The 13,283-nt window shown below is 35.2% G+C and overlaps 4 protein-coding genes across 6 annotated transcripts; 3 read left to right on the top strand and 1 right to left on the bottom strand.

Moving 5' to 3' along the window:
- Positions 1-134: 134 nt before the first annotated feature.
- Positions 135-3,502, top strand: LOC105643095 (2-methylene-furan-3-one reductase). Of its 3 annotated transcripts, none has more exons than XM_020682688.3 (4): positions 135-352; positions 849-1,007; positions 2,237-2,720; positions 2,857-3,502. In XM_020682688.3, exons 2-4 carry the CDS (start codon positions 954-956, stop codon positions 3,207-3,209), a joined length of 891 nt encoding a protein of 296 aa, XP_020538347.1. In that variant the 5' UTR covers positions 135-352; positions 849-953; the 3' UTR covers positions 3,210-3,502. The 3 variants fall into 3 exon arrangements, with proteins under 3 accessions (XP_020538347.1, XP_020538346.1, XP_012083543.1); XM_020682687.3 differs by lacking the exons at positions 135-352; positions 849-1,007 and adding an exon at positions 1,627-1,827 and having other exon boundaries at positions 2,857-3,003; positions 3,079-3,502; XM_012228153.4 differs by lacking the exons at positions 135-352; positions 849-1,007 and adding an exon at positions 1,627-1,827.
- Positions 3,503-4,672: 1,170 nt separating this feature from the next.
- LOC105643094 (cytochrome P450 704C1) lies at positions 4,673-6,883 on the top strand. The gene is made up of 5 exons (XM_012228150.4): positions 4,673-5,367; positions 5,448-5,732; positions 5,818-6,162; positions 6,260-6,460; positions 6,573-6,883. Exons 1-5 carry the CDS (start codon positions 4,846-4,848, stop codon positions 6,762-6,764), a joined length of 1,545 nt encoding a protein of 514 aa, XP_012083540.1. The 5' UTR covers positions 4,673-4,845; the 3' UTR covers positions 6,765-6,883.
- Positions 6,884-8,214: 1,331 nt separating this feature from the next.
- On the top strand, positions 8,215-10,363 carry LOC105643093 (cytochrome P450 704C1). Its single transcript, XM_012228149.4, has 5 exons — positions 8,215-8,764; positions 8,855-9,139; positions 9,215-9,556; positions 9,656-9,856; positions 9,949-10,363. The coding sequence occupies exons 1-5, from the start codon at positions 8,243-8,245 to the stop codon at positions 10,135-10,137; spliced, it is 1,539 nt and encodes a 512-aa protein (XP_012083539.1). The 5' UTR covers positions 8,215-8,242; the 3' UTR covers positions 10,138-10,363.
- An 828-nt stretch (positions 10,364-11,191) lies between these two features.
- On the bottom strand, positions 11,192-12,933 carry LOC105643092 (coiled-coil protein). Its single transcript, XM_012228148.4, has 5 exons — positions 12,697-12,933; positions 12,557-12,621; positions 11,838-12,061; positions 11,574-11,703; positions 11,192-11,490 (listed from the first exon to the last, which is right to left on the bottom strand). The coding sequence occupies exons 1-5, from the start codon at positions 12,848-12,850 to the stop codon at positions 11,356-11,358; spliced, it is 708 nt and encodes a 235-aa protein (XP_012083538.1). The 5' UTR covers positions 12,851-12,933; the 3' UTR covers positions 11,192-11,355.
- Between the last annotated feature and the right edge of the window lie 350 nt (positions 12,934-13,283).

Raw genomic sequence — 13,283 nt, 5'->3', positions numbered from 1 at the left:
TATGATGGGCCCATCGTTTTAGGCAGTATGCTAGGCCCATGCCACTTCAATGACGGTATTAGTAAACGAAAGCAGGCGATTTCCGTTTCTATGGGAAAAATTGCGACTGACGCACGGACGGTGGATTTTTTCCTCCGTCGGATGGAAAAGTTCGCCGCCTATTATTTACCAATCTAATTTATTCTGCTTTTTCATTGGGATTTTTTCTTGTTACTTTCAATAGTTCAAACCGCACTCAAAATTAGGGCATTTCCCATTTTTATAGGAACCTTTGTACCAGAAATGATGGTATCTCCGATTATAGCCCCTCACATTGGAAAAGTTTTTGCCATAGAGAAAAGTTTCCCTCGAGGTAAATTTGTTTGCTTTGTAGGAAACAAAAATTTGACCTTGAAGAGGCAACTGCCATATTTCTTGTAATGTGACAAAAAAAGAAAAAAAAACGTACTTGTTTCATAAGATGTAAAGTTTCTGCACAGTAACTGTTTGTTTTTATGTTGAAATGAACTGAAACGAAACTGACTTCGAAGAAAATGATGGCTTATTTGTATTGTACAGAAGAGAATTTGTTTCTATACAGCAAAATTGGCGGGAAAGTAAAACTGATCAAACAAAGTAGTAACAAATGTTTAACTAACTAACAAATACTGTAAAAACTAGCCCAGTACGGTCTAGCTAGCTAAGTAACTAACCAATTTAAGTACTACTCGAGTTTCTGCTATTTCCTTTTTCTACTTGAGCTACTTTCTTTTGATCTGATTGTTGTTCAGAATTAATGAATAATATGAACATTCACAATATTAGCTGTGAAAGAGATGCTCAACTATAAAATGTTCTTTGAATTTCAGGTCTCCTGGGACTGTTAGTTGAATATTCATGAAGACGTAGAAAAGCCTTATTTTTGGTTGCTATATCAACTTCAATCCCATCAATCGCTAAAACATGTGGCTAGAATGCATAATCTGATCTATGATGCGTATTATTTTAAATCCAGTATCATCTTTCTTGTGAGTATTTCTCTAATTTATTTGTCTTGCAATTATTTGATTGGATATATCTTAATCAGGGGGCATCCTTTGTCTGTTAGCGTAAATATGGCACACAAACTTATCAATCATTTTGGTAAATTGACTAAAAGCCATATTGAATGATGATAGTGTCTACAGTTTGAGAGATAAAGATGAAGGTTCCGGATCGAACTTTAAATTTGGTTTTGTACAGAGCTCAAGTGAGACTACTTGGAGTTAACCTGAAAGAGAAAATGGAAACGAAGAGAAAAAGGCACAAAACGACCTCAAAACTGAAAAATGTAGAAGACACAGTTAGAGAAACGAAAGAAAAACACTCAAAGACGAAATCTTGGACATTTTTTGGTGATGGGAAGTGGCAGACGGAGAAAAGAGAGAAGAAAACTAAACGACAACTTTTTTTTAATATTTTTTTATGTATATTTTTTTAAGGGATAAGTGAACCTGAATTTGTTCCACGTGGCTTAACTAACAGGCCACCTGTCTTTTCCATCCACGTCATTGCCCGTTTAATTGGCCACTAGGATTTGAAAATGTAAGGTATAGGGACATGTTTATGCATTAAGGCGTTCTATAATCTTATATAAGGAGATGAAAACAGATGTTTTTTTTGAGAGACATCAACATGCAGAAAGCTTGGTTCTATGAGGAGTATGGTCCCAAGGAAGTTCTCAAATTGGGAGACTTCCCACTTCCTGCTCCCCAGCATAATCAGCTACTAGTCGAAGTTCGAGCTGCTGCTTTGAATCCTATTGATTTCAAAAGGCGTGAAAGAGCCCTATTTCCTTCAGAATTTCCTGTGAGTAGAGATTAGTACTATGGGACCATTAATGGGGAGAGCCAAGGGTGGGCGGGGAGAGAATGAAAGTCAGAGATTAACCATATCTCTGACTACTATAAAATACAAAAGAACCACAAAAATATATCCTAAATAATTTCCTTTTTATCCAGGATTATTTTGAAAATTTTCAGAATTGCTTGGATGTTCTTGAGCGTATGTGTGTGTTTTGAATTTTTACTTTCTGATACTACAAGAAATTTTATTGAGAAAGAAAAGAGAATACATTTTGGATGACAAGAACATAATTAAGAGACGAAAAATAAGATTTTAGGATGAATAATTTATAGTGTTTGATTCATGGTGAGATAGTTTTCAAGTTTATAATTGAATCAGTGTGATACTGACATGTATAATGACGGGTGTGCAGGTAGTCCCCGGCTGTGACATGGCAGGTGTGGTGGTAGGAACAGGAAGCGGTGTTACAAAATTTCGCATCGGTGATGAGGTATATGGAAACATCCAACAGTTTGATGCAGGACATTTAAAGCAGCTTGGGACACTGGCAGAGTTCATAGTTGTGGAGGAGGGATTGGTTGCAGATAAGCCAAAAAACCTTTCATTTGAGGAGGCTGCCAGTTTGCCATTAGCCGTTCAGACAGCAATGGAAGGTTTCAAAACAGCAGATTTTAAAGAGGGAGAGAATATTTTTGTAGTTGGCGGAGCAGGTGGTGTGGGCAGTCTAGTTGTGCAGCTTGCCAAGCATTTATACGGAGCTTCTTATATTGTTGCTACAACTAGCACCCCGAAGGTGGAATTTGTCAAAAGTTTGGGAGCTGATAAAGTTACAGATTACACGAAGATCAAATACAAAGAAATTGAGGAAAAATATGATTTCGTATATGACACAATTGGTATGTTTCTTGACTACCTAGTTTAATGCTCACAAGTTTCTCTGCATCCTTCTTTGTTTTCTCAATAAACAAAAGATCCATGAAACTTTGCAGGTTGCTTTAGATTTTATGTGCTGCTTTGTAATTTGATCTTCAGGTGATTCCGGGAATTCGTTTGTGGTAGCCAAGGATAATGCACCGATTATTGACATAACCTGGCCACCAGCACATCCAAGGGCTGTTTATTCAAGCTTGACAGTGTCAGGGGAAAACCTGGAGAAGCTCCGGCCATATCTAGAGACTGGTAAGCTCAAGGCTGTGATCGATCCCACCGGTCCTTATAAATTTACTGATGTAATTGAGGCTTTTAAATATTTAGAAACTGGAAGAGCCCGCGGAAAGGTTGTTATCTCTTCCTTCTCATCACAGCATCTTCCCCATCCTTTGGTATTTGAAAGCACTAACAATCCTGGAGCTCCCATGGCTTCTCAGAAGATGTCTGTTCATTGAAGTGCATGCCAAGGTTGTAGAATGTATAATAATAACTGAAATTAATGTATTATGCGACAAATTTCTGATACATAATTGAAGAAAGTCAGAAAGGATATAAAATCAAGGTTTTTGGTGAAGAGAGAGAAGGATCTAGAGAAAATGAATGATAAATACCTTATTCCTGAGGGATGTTATTCTGAATTTTATGTTGCTGGTAAAGATACTAGTGTAATTAATATTCTCTCTTGGTTATTTATATGTTGTGCAAGAACAAAGTCCAATAAAGAGTTAGCAAAATTCTCCGCTTCAAATAGCTAAACCATCTGATATACCTTGAAATTTGCGATTTGTATCTATTATACTCCAAATGACCTTAACCCGTCAGCACCTGAGAATGTTAAAATTGCACATTACCTTCAATCTCGTTAAAAAATTAGACAATAAAAAAAAAAAATTTTCATGGCCCCACACCTGTAGCTTGAGTTAGCTAACCCAAGGAGTTGGTTAAGCGAAAAACGGTGTATTTCATCTCTTTTGCTCATCTTCTCTCATTTCTGCATTGTCAATCATCCCCAACCTGATGACTTCCATTTTTTCTCTCTCTATTGCCATGGATCTTTCTCATCTCTTGCTTTTTTTTTTTTTTTCAAAATTAATTAAAGCATATAAGCAATTAAAAAAATATATATATGTGAATAGGTTGATGATAGAAAAAGAGTGGAGCCAACAACCTTGATCCAAACCCCCAACCTGGCACGAGCAGGGAGTAAAGTTATTATGGTGATTTTGTCCATCTCAACTTTGGCAATTTGCATCTCTTTGAAAAGCTCCAAACCTTGCCGTCACAACTCATTTACAAGAAACCATTAATTAGCGCAGTGCAAGAAACCAATTTCCTTTCTATCGCCTTATTGAATAGAATAGAAGCCTCAACAAGAAAACCAACATTAAAATTGCCAACAAGCATTATAGTCCAAGACACAACATAATTGCCCTCAATTAAACAATTCCAAGAAACTATATTTGGACTTTTAATTTGTCAAATAAATGTTGAATTAATAATCTCTGCTCTCTAATGTTCAAATAATAATCCATCAAAGAGTTACAAGAATGACATTCAAATTTAATAGAACATTTTATCTGTCTGAGAGTGAGCCTGCTTTCCTTTAAAAATAGCATTGAACTTGGAGTAAGCAGAACATATAAAAATAAACACCTAATCAATTTTGGAAAAAGAAAGAGAGCAGAAGCGATAGATGAGAGTTACATGGATGTCACTGAGATTCCATGAGAGAGAGAGAAAGTGAGAAGGGAGATCGACAAAGAAGAAAGAGAAGATAGAAGCCAAACTGAAACGACACAAGTTTTTGCTAATCCAATTCTTTGGGTTAGCTAACTCAAGCTACAGTTGTGGGGCCCATGAAAATTATTTTTTTTATTGTCTAAGTTTGACCAGATTGAAGGCAGGGTGTGATTTTATCCTACCGTGTGAATGGCATAGAAGTAGTTTGTTTGATTGCATTTTGTTCTTAATCTTCATTTCACTCTCACAGATGAAACTTTGAGAGTTATTTTGTTGTTTTTATTGATAGATGAAACTTTATCTTCTTCACTGCAAATACTTTTAGGTCTATAGTTTAGTTCAGCAAAGAAAATGGATATTCTCTTTATGCTCTTCATTTTCATAGCAGCTCCATTTCTCCTTATCTTCACATCACTTCTGTGGCTGATACTCAAAATCTACACAGGCAAATCCATCAAAAACCCTAACTACGCACCTGTATACGGTACAGTATTTCACCAGCTCTTTTACTTCAACAGACTCTATGACTACCAAACTCAAGTGGCCAAAAAACAGAGGACCTTTCGGCTTCTTAGTCCTGAGGGGAGCGAATTTTACACGACTGATACCAGAAACATCGAGCATGTGTTAAAAACGAATTTCGATAAATATTCCAAAGGTAAGCGTAATCAAGACATATTGACTGATCTTTTCGGAGAAGGTATATTCGTTGTTGATGGTGATAAGTGGAGGCAACAGAGAAAGCTTGCTAGCTTTGAGTTCTCCGCAAGGATTCTTAGAGATTTTAGCTGTTCTGTTTTCAGAAGAAACGCTGCTAAACTGGTTAGACTCATCTCCAAGATTGCAAATACAGATAGAGTTTTTGATATGCAAGTGAGTCCTCAACTATCTTTGGTTTTCTCTAATTTCTTATTATTATGTTCAAAATAATATGCAGTTTCTGTTCTTTGTAGGATATTCTAATGAGATGCACTTTGGATTCCATCTTTAAAGTTGGATTTGGGGTGGAATTGGATTGTTTGGAGGGTTCAAGCAGAGAAGGAACTGCTTTTATGAAAGCATTTGATGAGTCAAATGCCTTGGTGTATTGGCGTTATGTGGATCCATTTTGGAAACTGAAAAGGTATTTCAATATTGGAAGTGAGGCTTCACTCAAGAAGAATATCGAAACCATTGACGATTTTGTAAGTAACCTTGTCAGAACAAGAAGAAAGCTGCTTGCTGAGCAAAGGTATCAGGTCAGTTTTTCTGTGCATATATCCAATCTTTTTGAAATTTGACTTGGCTGATGATCAAAACTAATCAAAATTCTAACAATTAAAGAGTTTCAAGGAGGATATATTGTCGAGGTTTTTGGCGGAGAGCGAAAAGGATCCAGAGAAGATGAATGATAAATACCTGAGAGATATTATTCTGAATTTTATGATTGCTGGTAAAGATACAAGTGCGAACACTCTGTCTTGGTTCTTTTATATGCTTTGCAAGAACCCTTTAGTCCAAGAAAAAGTTGCACAAGAAGTAAGAGAGGTCATGGGCAGCAATCATGGTGATAACTGTAGTGAAGTTGAAGATTTCATGGCAAAAATAACCGATTCAGCACTTGAGCAAATGCATTATCTTCATGCATCATTGACAGAGACTTTGAGGCTATACCCTGCAGTTCCTGTGGTAAATTTCTCTCTTAACATCAATTAGTTACGCAGTTTTTAACTTTATAGAAACCGTATATAATTGATCATGAATTTGCGCTTCACAAACTTGACAGGATGGGAGATGTGCAGAAATGGATGATGTTCTTCCAGATGGGAATAGAATGGAAAAAGGAGATGGATTATACTATATGGCCTATGCTATGGGCAGGATGCCTTATATATGGGGAGAGGATGCTGAAGATTTTCGCCCAGAAAGATGGCTTAACAATGGCGTTTTCCAACCTGAATCCCCATTCAAATTTGTTGCGTTTCATGTAAGATGACATTTCTAATTCATTAGTTTTGTTACCTTCTACTTAAAATAAGTTTATATTTAAGTAAAAACCCTATCCTTTTTATATTTGTACCTCATTATTACACTTGCAGGCTGGTCCTCGGATCTGTCTGGGAAAAGACTTCGCTTACCGGCAAATGAAGATAGTATCAATGGCTCTTCTTCGATTCTTCCGCTTCAAATTGGCTGATGACTCGAGAAAAGTAACTTACAAGACTATGTTCACACTCCACATTCAAGATGGTCTCCACCTTTGTGCAATTCCCAGGAGGACAAGCTTGTGAATTCTAAATGTGTCAACCAAAATATTTGCAGATTATCAAATAAAAATCTAAGGTTCAGATATTCAATTATGTAAAAATTTTCAAAGGTATTATGAACTTAAACTGCTTAATGTTTTCCATCTTCCTACCACAGCTTTTTATTTACTATTATCATCCTAGCAACACAAATATTTTTAATTTGAATTCAAAAAATTTTTTAAAAAATTATTATTATTTTTTTAATTCCTCAGAAAAGAGCCAAATAATATTATTGGTCATTGCACACTCGCTTTATGCACTTGCAGAAAGTAGTGATAAACTTACGATTCATCAGACTGAGCTTGTTCTGATACTAATTAAGTATGAAAAGCCTACCTCAACTCCAAAAATTTGATTGTAAAGTGAGATCTACCCCTCAAACTCAATTTATTAACATTAAGGATTATTTTTTTAGCTAATCAATATGAGATTCATATCAATTTTTATGATAGAAAAAACTCTACATCAGATAAAATATACTGAAAAATAAAAATTCTTACTTCATGCACTCATCATTGAAAATAAACAAAAACAAAGTCAAATGCGCTGGCTATAGTGCTAAATCCATTTGAGCAAAAAGTTCAACAACCCACAAAAAGCAAATAATTAGAAATAGAAAAACAAAAATGAAACCGAAGCAACCGGTCAACCACGCTTCTGAGATCTTTATGGAAATTAGAATATGATACCCAACAATTATGAACTCACCGCCTTAACCCAAATTGCCCAATCCAAAGTCATCTCATCGTCCATCACCTCACCTGCTAAGAAAAGGACCGTTGCTGTGGCTTTGCTTACTTTTTGGTCTTGTGACTTTGACTTTAGAATTTAGATAATTCTTTGGAGGTAAATGCACCGCTAAAAATTTTGATTTTCAAAATTATATTATTTAATTTCCACATTATAATTTTAATATTTTGATAATTTTTTTAAAAAAATTTTCTACTATTCCTGGCCCATTATTTGCATGGTTTTGACAAAATATGCATATTAAAAATTTAAATAAATGTTATTATGAGAAAAATAATTATTTATATATATTTAAATTTAGAACTTTTAGAAACATTTTGGAACATAAAAAAAATGAAACAGAAAGAGTATTTAATACTATAAAAAAATAATAATAAATATAAAGTCGAATAATGTGGTCGACTACAGTTGTTTTCACTAATATGGTGAGTCAAAGGAAATGTTACTCCCTATTATGTAGTCCGCAGTATTATCTCAGCTCTTAAAAACATCCAATAAATTTTAAAAAAAAAAAAATATAGTTTGATGAAAAATATATAGAGTAAATAATATAGGTTTAAAAATTAAGGTCCTTGATATGCAATTAACCAAATTCCAAGGACTAAATAGTAATTATATTTATTCTTCTGTTATATGACCGCTTTATATACAGACCCTAGCAACCGTTATTCGCTGCGTTCATTTTTGTCTCCTCTCTTCGGTTCACAAAAATGGATATTCTTATCATCATCTTCACCTCCATAGCAATCCCGCTTCTCCTTATCTTCACAACTTTCTTGTATCTGATGCTTAAAATATACGTAGGAAAATCCATCAAAAACCCCAACTACGCACCTGTACGCGGCACAGTATTTTACCAGTTCTTCTACTATAACAACCTCTACGACCACCAAACTGAAGTGGCCAAAAAACAGAAGACCTTCCGGCTAATTGGTCCTCTAGGAAGCAATTTGTACACGACTGATATTAGAAATATTGAGCATGTCTTAAAAACGAAATTCTATAACTATTCAAAAGGGCAGTATAATCAATTTGTCCTCACTAATCTTCTTGGTCAAGGTATATTCAACGTTGATGGAAATAAATGGAAGCAACAGAGAAAGCTTGCTAGCTTTGAGTTCTCTGCCAGAGTTCTTAGAGATTTTAGCTGTTCTGTTTTTAGAAAAAATGCTACCAAACTGGTTGGAAGTATTTCAAGTGTTGCGATAGCTGATCAGGTTTTTGATATGCAAGTGAGTCTCAACTAGCTATGTTTTTCTTTTCTAAAAAGATTCTATCTTTGGGCAAAAAAATGACGTGATATATATATATTTTTTATGTAGGATATTTTGATGAGATGCACTTTGGATTCCATATTCAAAGTTGGATTTGGAGTGGAATTGAATTGCTTGGAAGGGTCAAGTAAAGAGGGAACAGCTTTCATGAAGGCTTTTGATGACTCGAATGCTTTGGTGTATTGGCGCTATGTCGACCCATTTTGGAAACTGAAAAAATATTTAAATTTTGGGTGTGAGGCTTTGCTTAGGAAGAACATAAAGATTGTTGATGACTTTGTGAGCAACGTTATCAGCAGTAGAAGGAAGCTGTTTGCCGAGCAACGATACGAGGTGAGTTTAATTTTGAGAAAATTTCCAATCTTTTGATGTCAGAATCAAAACTAACCAAAACTATAATAACTGAAGAATGTCAAGGAGGATATACTATCGAGGTTCTTGGTGGAGAGTGAGAAAGATCCTGAAACAATGGATGATAAATACCTGAGGGATATTATTCTGAACTTTATGATAGCTGGTAAAGATACAAGTGCTGGTACTCTGTCTTGGTTCTTCTATATGCTTTGCAAGAACCCTCTGATACAAGAAAAAGTTGTACAAGAAGTGAGAAGGGTCACAGGTAGTGATCAAGAAGATGACATTGGAGTTGAAGATTTCATGGCAAAGATAACTGAAACGACACTTGAGCAAACGCATTATCTTCATGCAGCTTTGACAGAGACCCTCAGGCTATACCCTGCTGTTCCTGTGGTATATATATATTTTTTTTCTCTCTAATATCAATTAATTAATTTTATGCAATAAAACAAGTAATTATTATTAACTTGCCAATACATAATTGTTATTAAGGATGGGAGATGTGCAGAAGTGGATGATGTTCTTCCTGATGGGTATAAAATGAAGAAGGGAGATGGATTATACTATATGGCCTATGCCATGGGCAGGATGCCTTATATTTGGGGAGAGGATGCTGAAGAATTTCGCCCAGAAAGATGGCTCAACAATGGGATTTTCCAACCTGAATCTCCATTCAAATTTATCGCATTTCATGTAATTTCTCTGTTTTTTTCATTACTGATTATTGAATGTTGTCTGAAATTTTAGCAAACATTACTGACAGCTCGTTATTATTCTTGGTGCAGGCTGGTCCTCGGATTTGTCTGGGAAAAGACTTTGCTTACCGGCAGATGAAGATAGTATCAATGGCTCTTCTCCGATTCTTTCGCTTCAAATTGGCTGATGAAACCAAAAATGTAACTTATAGGACTATGTTCACACTCCACATTCATGAAGGTCTACATCTTCGTGCAATTCCCAGGGGAAGCTCATGAATTTTGATACGTGAAGCAAATAATTATATAAATATATGTTTGGTTGGGTAGCATTCTTGTTGCAAGGTTTATTGTTGAGATTTTGATTTTCCTCTTTGAAAATTGTAATTCCATAGTTGCATATCTATGCTTGGGGGGTTTGTACTACAATCCGGCAATGGTATGGATTTTCTTCTTAGATCACGTCGAACCCATTCAAAAATAATAAAATAATATTGTTATTTAATTGAGTCCTGTGTTGTATAAGTTACTTTTAACATTTTTTGAACTTTGGGTGCTTAAGAGACTAGCTAAGGGAACAATTTTCTCGTGAAACAAAGCTATATTGAAGAGAAATAACGTCTTTTTTTCAAATATTAACGAATTTATGATAATTTTGATAATAAAATTTGTTCTCCCATTGCTTATGGAATGTGCATATATATTGAAATATTCATGTTTTAATAAAAGGTATTATGCACTATCGTTTCAGTATTGCCCCAACCTAGCTATAGCTATAGCCATAAATTCAAACAACGAAAAGCCACTGCATCAATTTCGGAAAATACGCTGTCGCATTTTTGGAAGGCTTCAACATTTTTTTTTTTTTGACTTGACCTGTCATTTGGTTATTGAGAAAGATCGGCCCTGCAGTGTGATTTGACTTTAAAGACATCCATTTAATCCCAGTATAAAGAGGTCTTTTGGTCTTTCTTTTTTTTTTTTTTGTTTTTTTATGTGCTGCACGTAATTAATTTTCCAAATAACGATATTTATCTAATAAAATAAATGATTTAGTAAATTGGAGGGTCCATGCATATTGGTGGAAACGGAAGATTTTGAGATCTGTTTTGGTTCCGTTTTTGAGATCCGTTTTGGTTGCCTTCTCAATGGAAAAGGAAAAGGAAGAGGAAAACGCCAGTCAGCGTGTGACTTGGAAGTTAATTTAGAATAAAAAAGTATAACAGTTTCTGTAATTCCTTAACATTCGTTCCTTTACGAGAAACCAAGATATAAAAAATAGACTTCAGCAATTTAAATGAATCAGAGGATTTTGTCTACTCCAGTCTAATAATGATGAGAAGAATGGGGATCTATTCATATTATGAAATCGTTCTCCTTCCAAACTAACAACAAAATTGAAGCAGAGTGAACTGCCACTCAAAGATATCACTCATCATGAACAGCATTTTGAGCATTGGTCCTACAAAATATGAATATGCATTTAGCGCTGACCAATTACAAAGATGGTGTTGTAGTAACAGCAGGAAGCTGAAGCCCTGGTCTGGAGGTCCATCCTCTGCGCTTCCTGTATGCCTCAACAGCCTGTAACCGAACCCTTTCTTGTGAAGCATCTGGGACATTCTTCAGTGCCTGCAGGAAACATAAACATCTTATTTTGAACTGCAGAGTATTACTACGCTCGTTATGTAAATATGAAGTAAAAGCGCAGTTACCTTAGGAAACGCAAGTAGTTTTGGTGGAGCTTGGACAACATCTCCAAATTTTATCTGTTCAGGTCCAGGAAAATCCAAATTCTCTTTGGTTCTAGACTTTTGTTGTTTCTTCTTCTTTGCTTCTAAATACCTACATTATGTTTAGAGTTATAATCTAGAGCTGAGCCTATTAGAGGGGAAGAACTATAAACATAATAGTAGATATTTGCACTAACAAGGACAATGTATTGCATAAGAAATTGGAGTATGATCTTATATGCTTACTTTTTCTTGCGCTCTCGCCTTTTCTCATTGGTTTTTGTCTTGTCTATTGATGCTTCAAACCGAAGGTCAGTGACCTGTTTTCTCTTTCTTTTTTTCTTTTTCTTTCCATCTCCACTTTGATGCACAATCTCATTATCATCATCATTATCTGAATGTTGAGGTATGCCATCATCACTTTGATCTAATGTAGGTTCTGAGGCAATAGCATCCTCCAGAGGAATTTTCTAGATATATCATTCATTCCATAAGTAAAAATGTAAAACAGAAACGAAACTGAAAAATAGAAAATGATAGTATTGACAATTCCATACAATAAAATTCCTATGATCATGTTCTTTCCACACTAAAAATGAAATTCAAAGAATCTCATTCCAGGTTTATTTTTTAAATTCTTCTTATATTAAGAATTATACTTAAAGCTACCATTCAATATGAAATCGAATCATTCAAATGTAAAAGCATGAAAAGAATTTTGGATTCCTAGTGAACTAGGAAAAATATCAAAAATTGGAACCCAATTCCAAGAATTACATTCCATTATTGCCATCTCTTGTGATTTCGTCATGTTAAAGATGAACCCTAGATTGCAAAGCAATTGAAGGCTGATAAATCAAGTCAAGAAATTTCATTCAATAAAACCCCTACACGATTCTTCTAACCATAAAAAAACCCCAACTCCAGCTCTATTCGAGAAGAATAATAGAATAATCAGGGCTCACTTTTTCGCCATCACCACATCTCCGTTTCTTCTTCCCTTCGTCACGCTTGGAAGGTTCAGCAGATCCTAGACGACACAAAGCAAATCCACATAAGTAAACTTTCTGCGATTACAGGTATATATAAATATGTATGAGAGAACCTTCGCGTAGATGAGAAGTAAAGGACATGATTTGCCGCAGTTTAGAGGGAAGAGCGTCGAGTTGAGAGGGGTCAGGTGGCGGCGGAAAACGAGTTCGCCCTCCATGAGCGGCTAAGTAGTTCTTCTCTCTTCTCCTCCTTCCTTTCCCTCCCATCTCGGTTTCCCTATGTATCTCCTCAACCCTACTCTTCTCTCTGGTTTCTGGTAATTAATCGACGGTCCAAATTCACTGTCCATGGGCTACCGCTTGGTTTAAATGGATTATTGACGTAGAATTTCTGTGTTCGATAAAGTAGAATATAATTTATAATTTATAATTGGTAGTTAATTTTATAATTGAATAGATTTATCTCCGATTCTTAAATTATGTATAAAAATAAAAATAAATTTCGACTTCTCTAAAAAAAAATCTTACACTAATAACAATTAATAGATATATAAACCAATTAACAATTCCATAATAAAAAGTACAAGGCAACAGCTGTTTCGTCTTTCGTTAAATTGAAGTCGAACTCCGTCTAGAAAAGACGCGACCAACCTTGACGGAAAAACGTGGCAACTGACCGTTTAACGTGTCCTTGTATTGA

The sequence above is a fragment of the Jatropha curcas genome, chromosome 5, assembly GCF_041381405.1.
Source record: "Jatropha curcas cultivar XTBG-Jc1 chromosome 5, XTBG_Jcur_1.0, whole genome shotgun sequence".
Lineage (NCBI taxonomy): Eukaryota > Viridiplantae > Streptophyta > Magnoliopsida > Malpighiales > Euphorbiaceae > Jatropha > Jatropha curcas.
The sequence above is the reverse complement of the archived record's forward strand: the minus strand, read 5'-3'. Positions and strand labels throughout refer to the sequence as shown.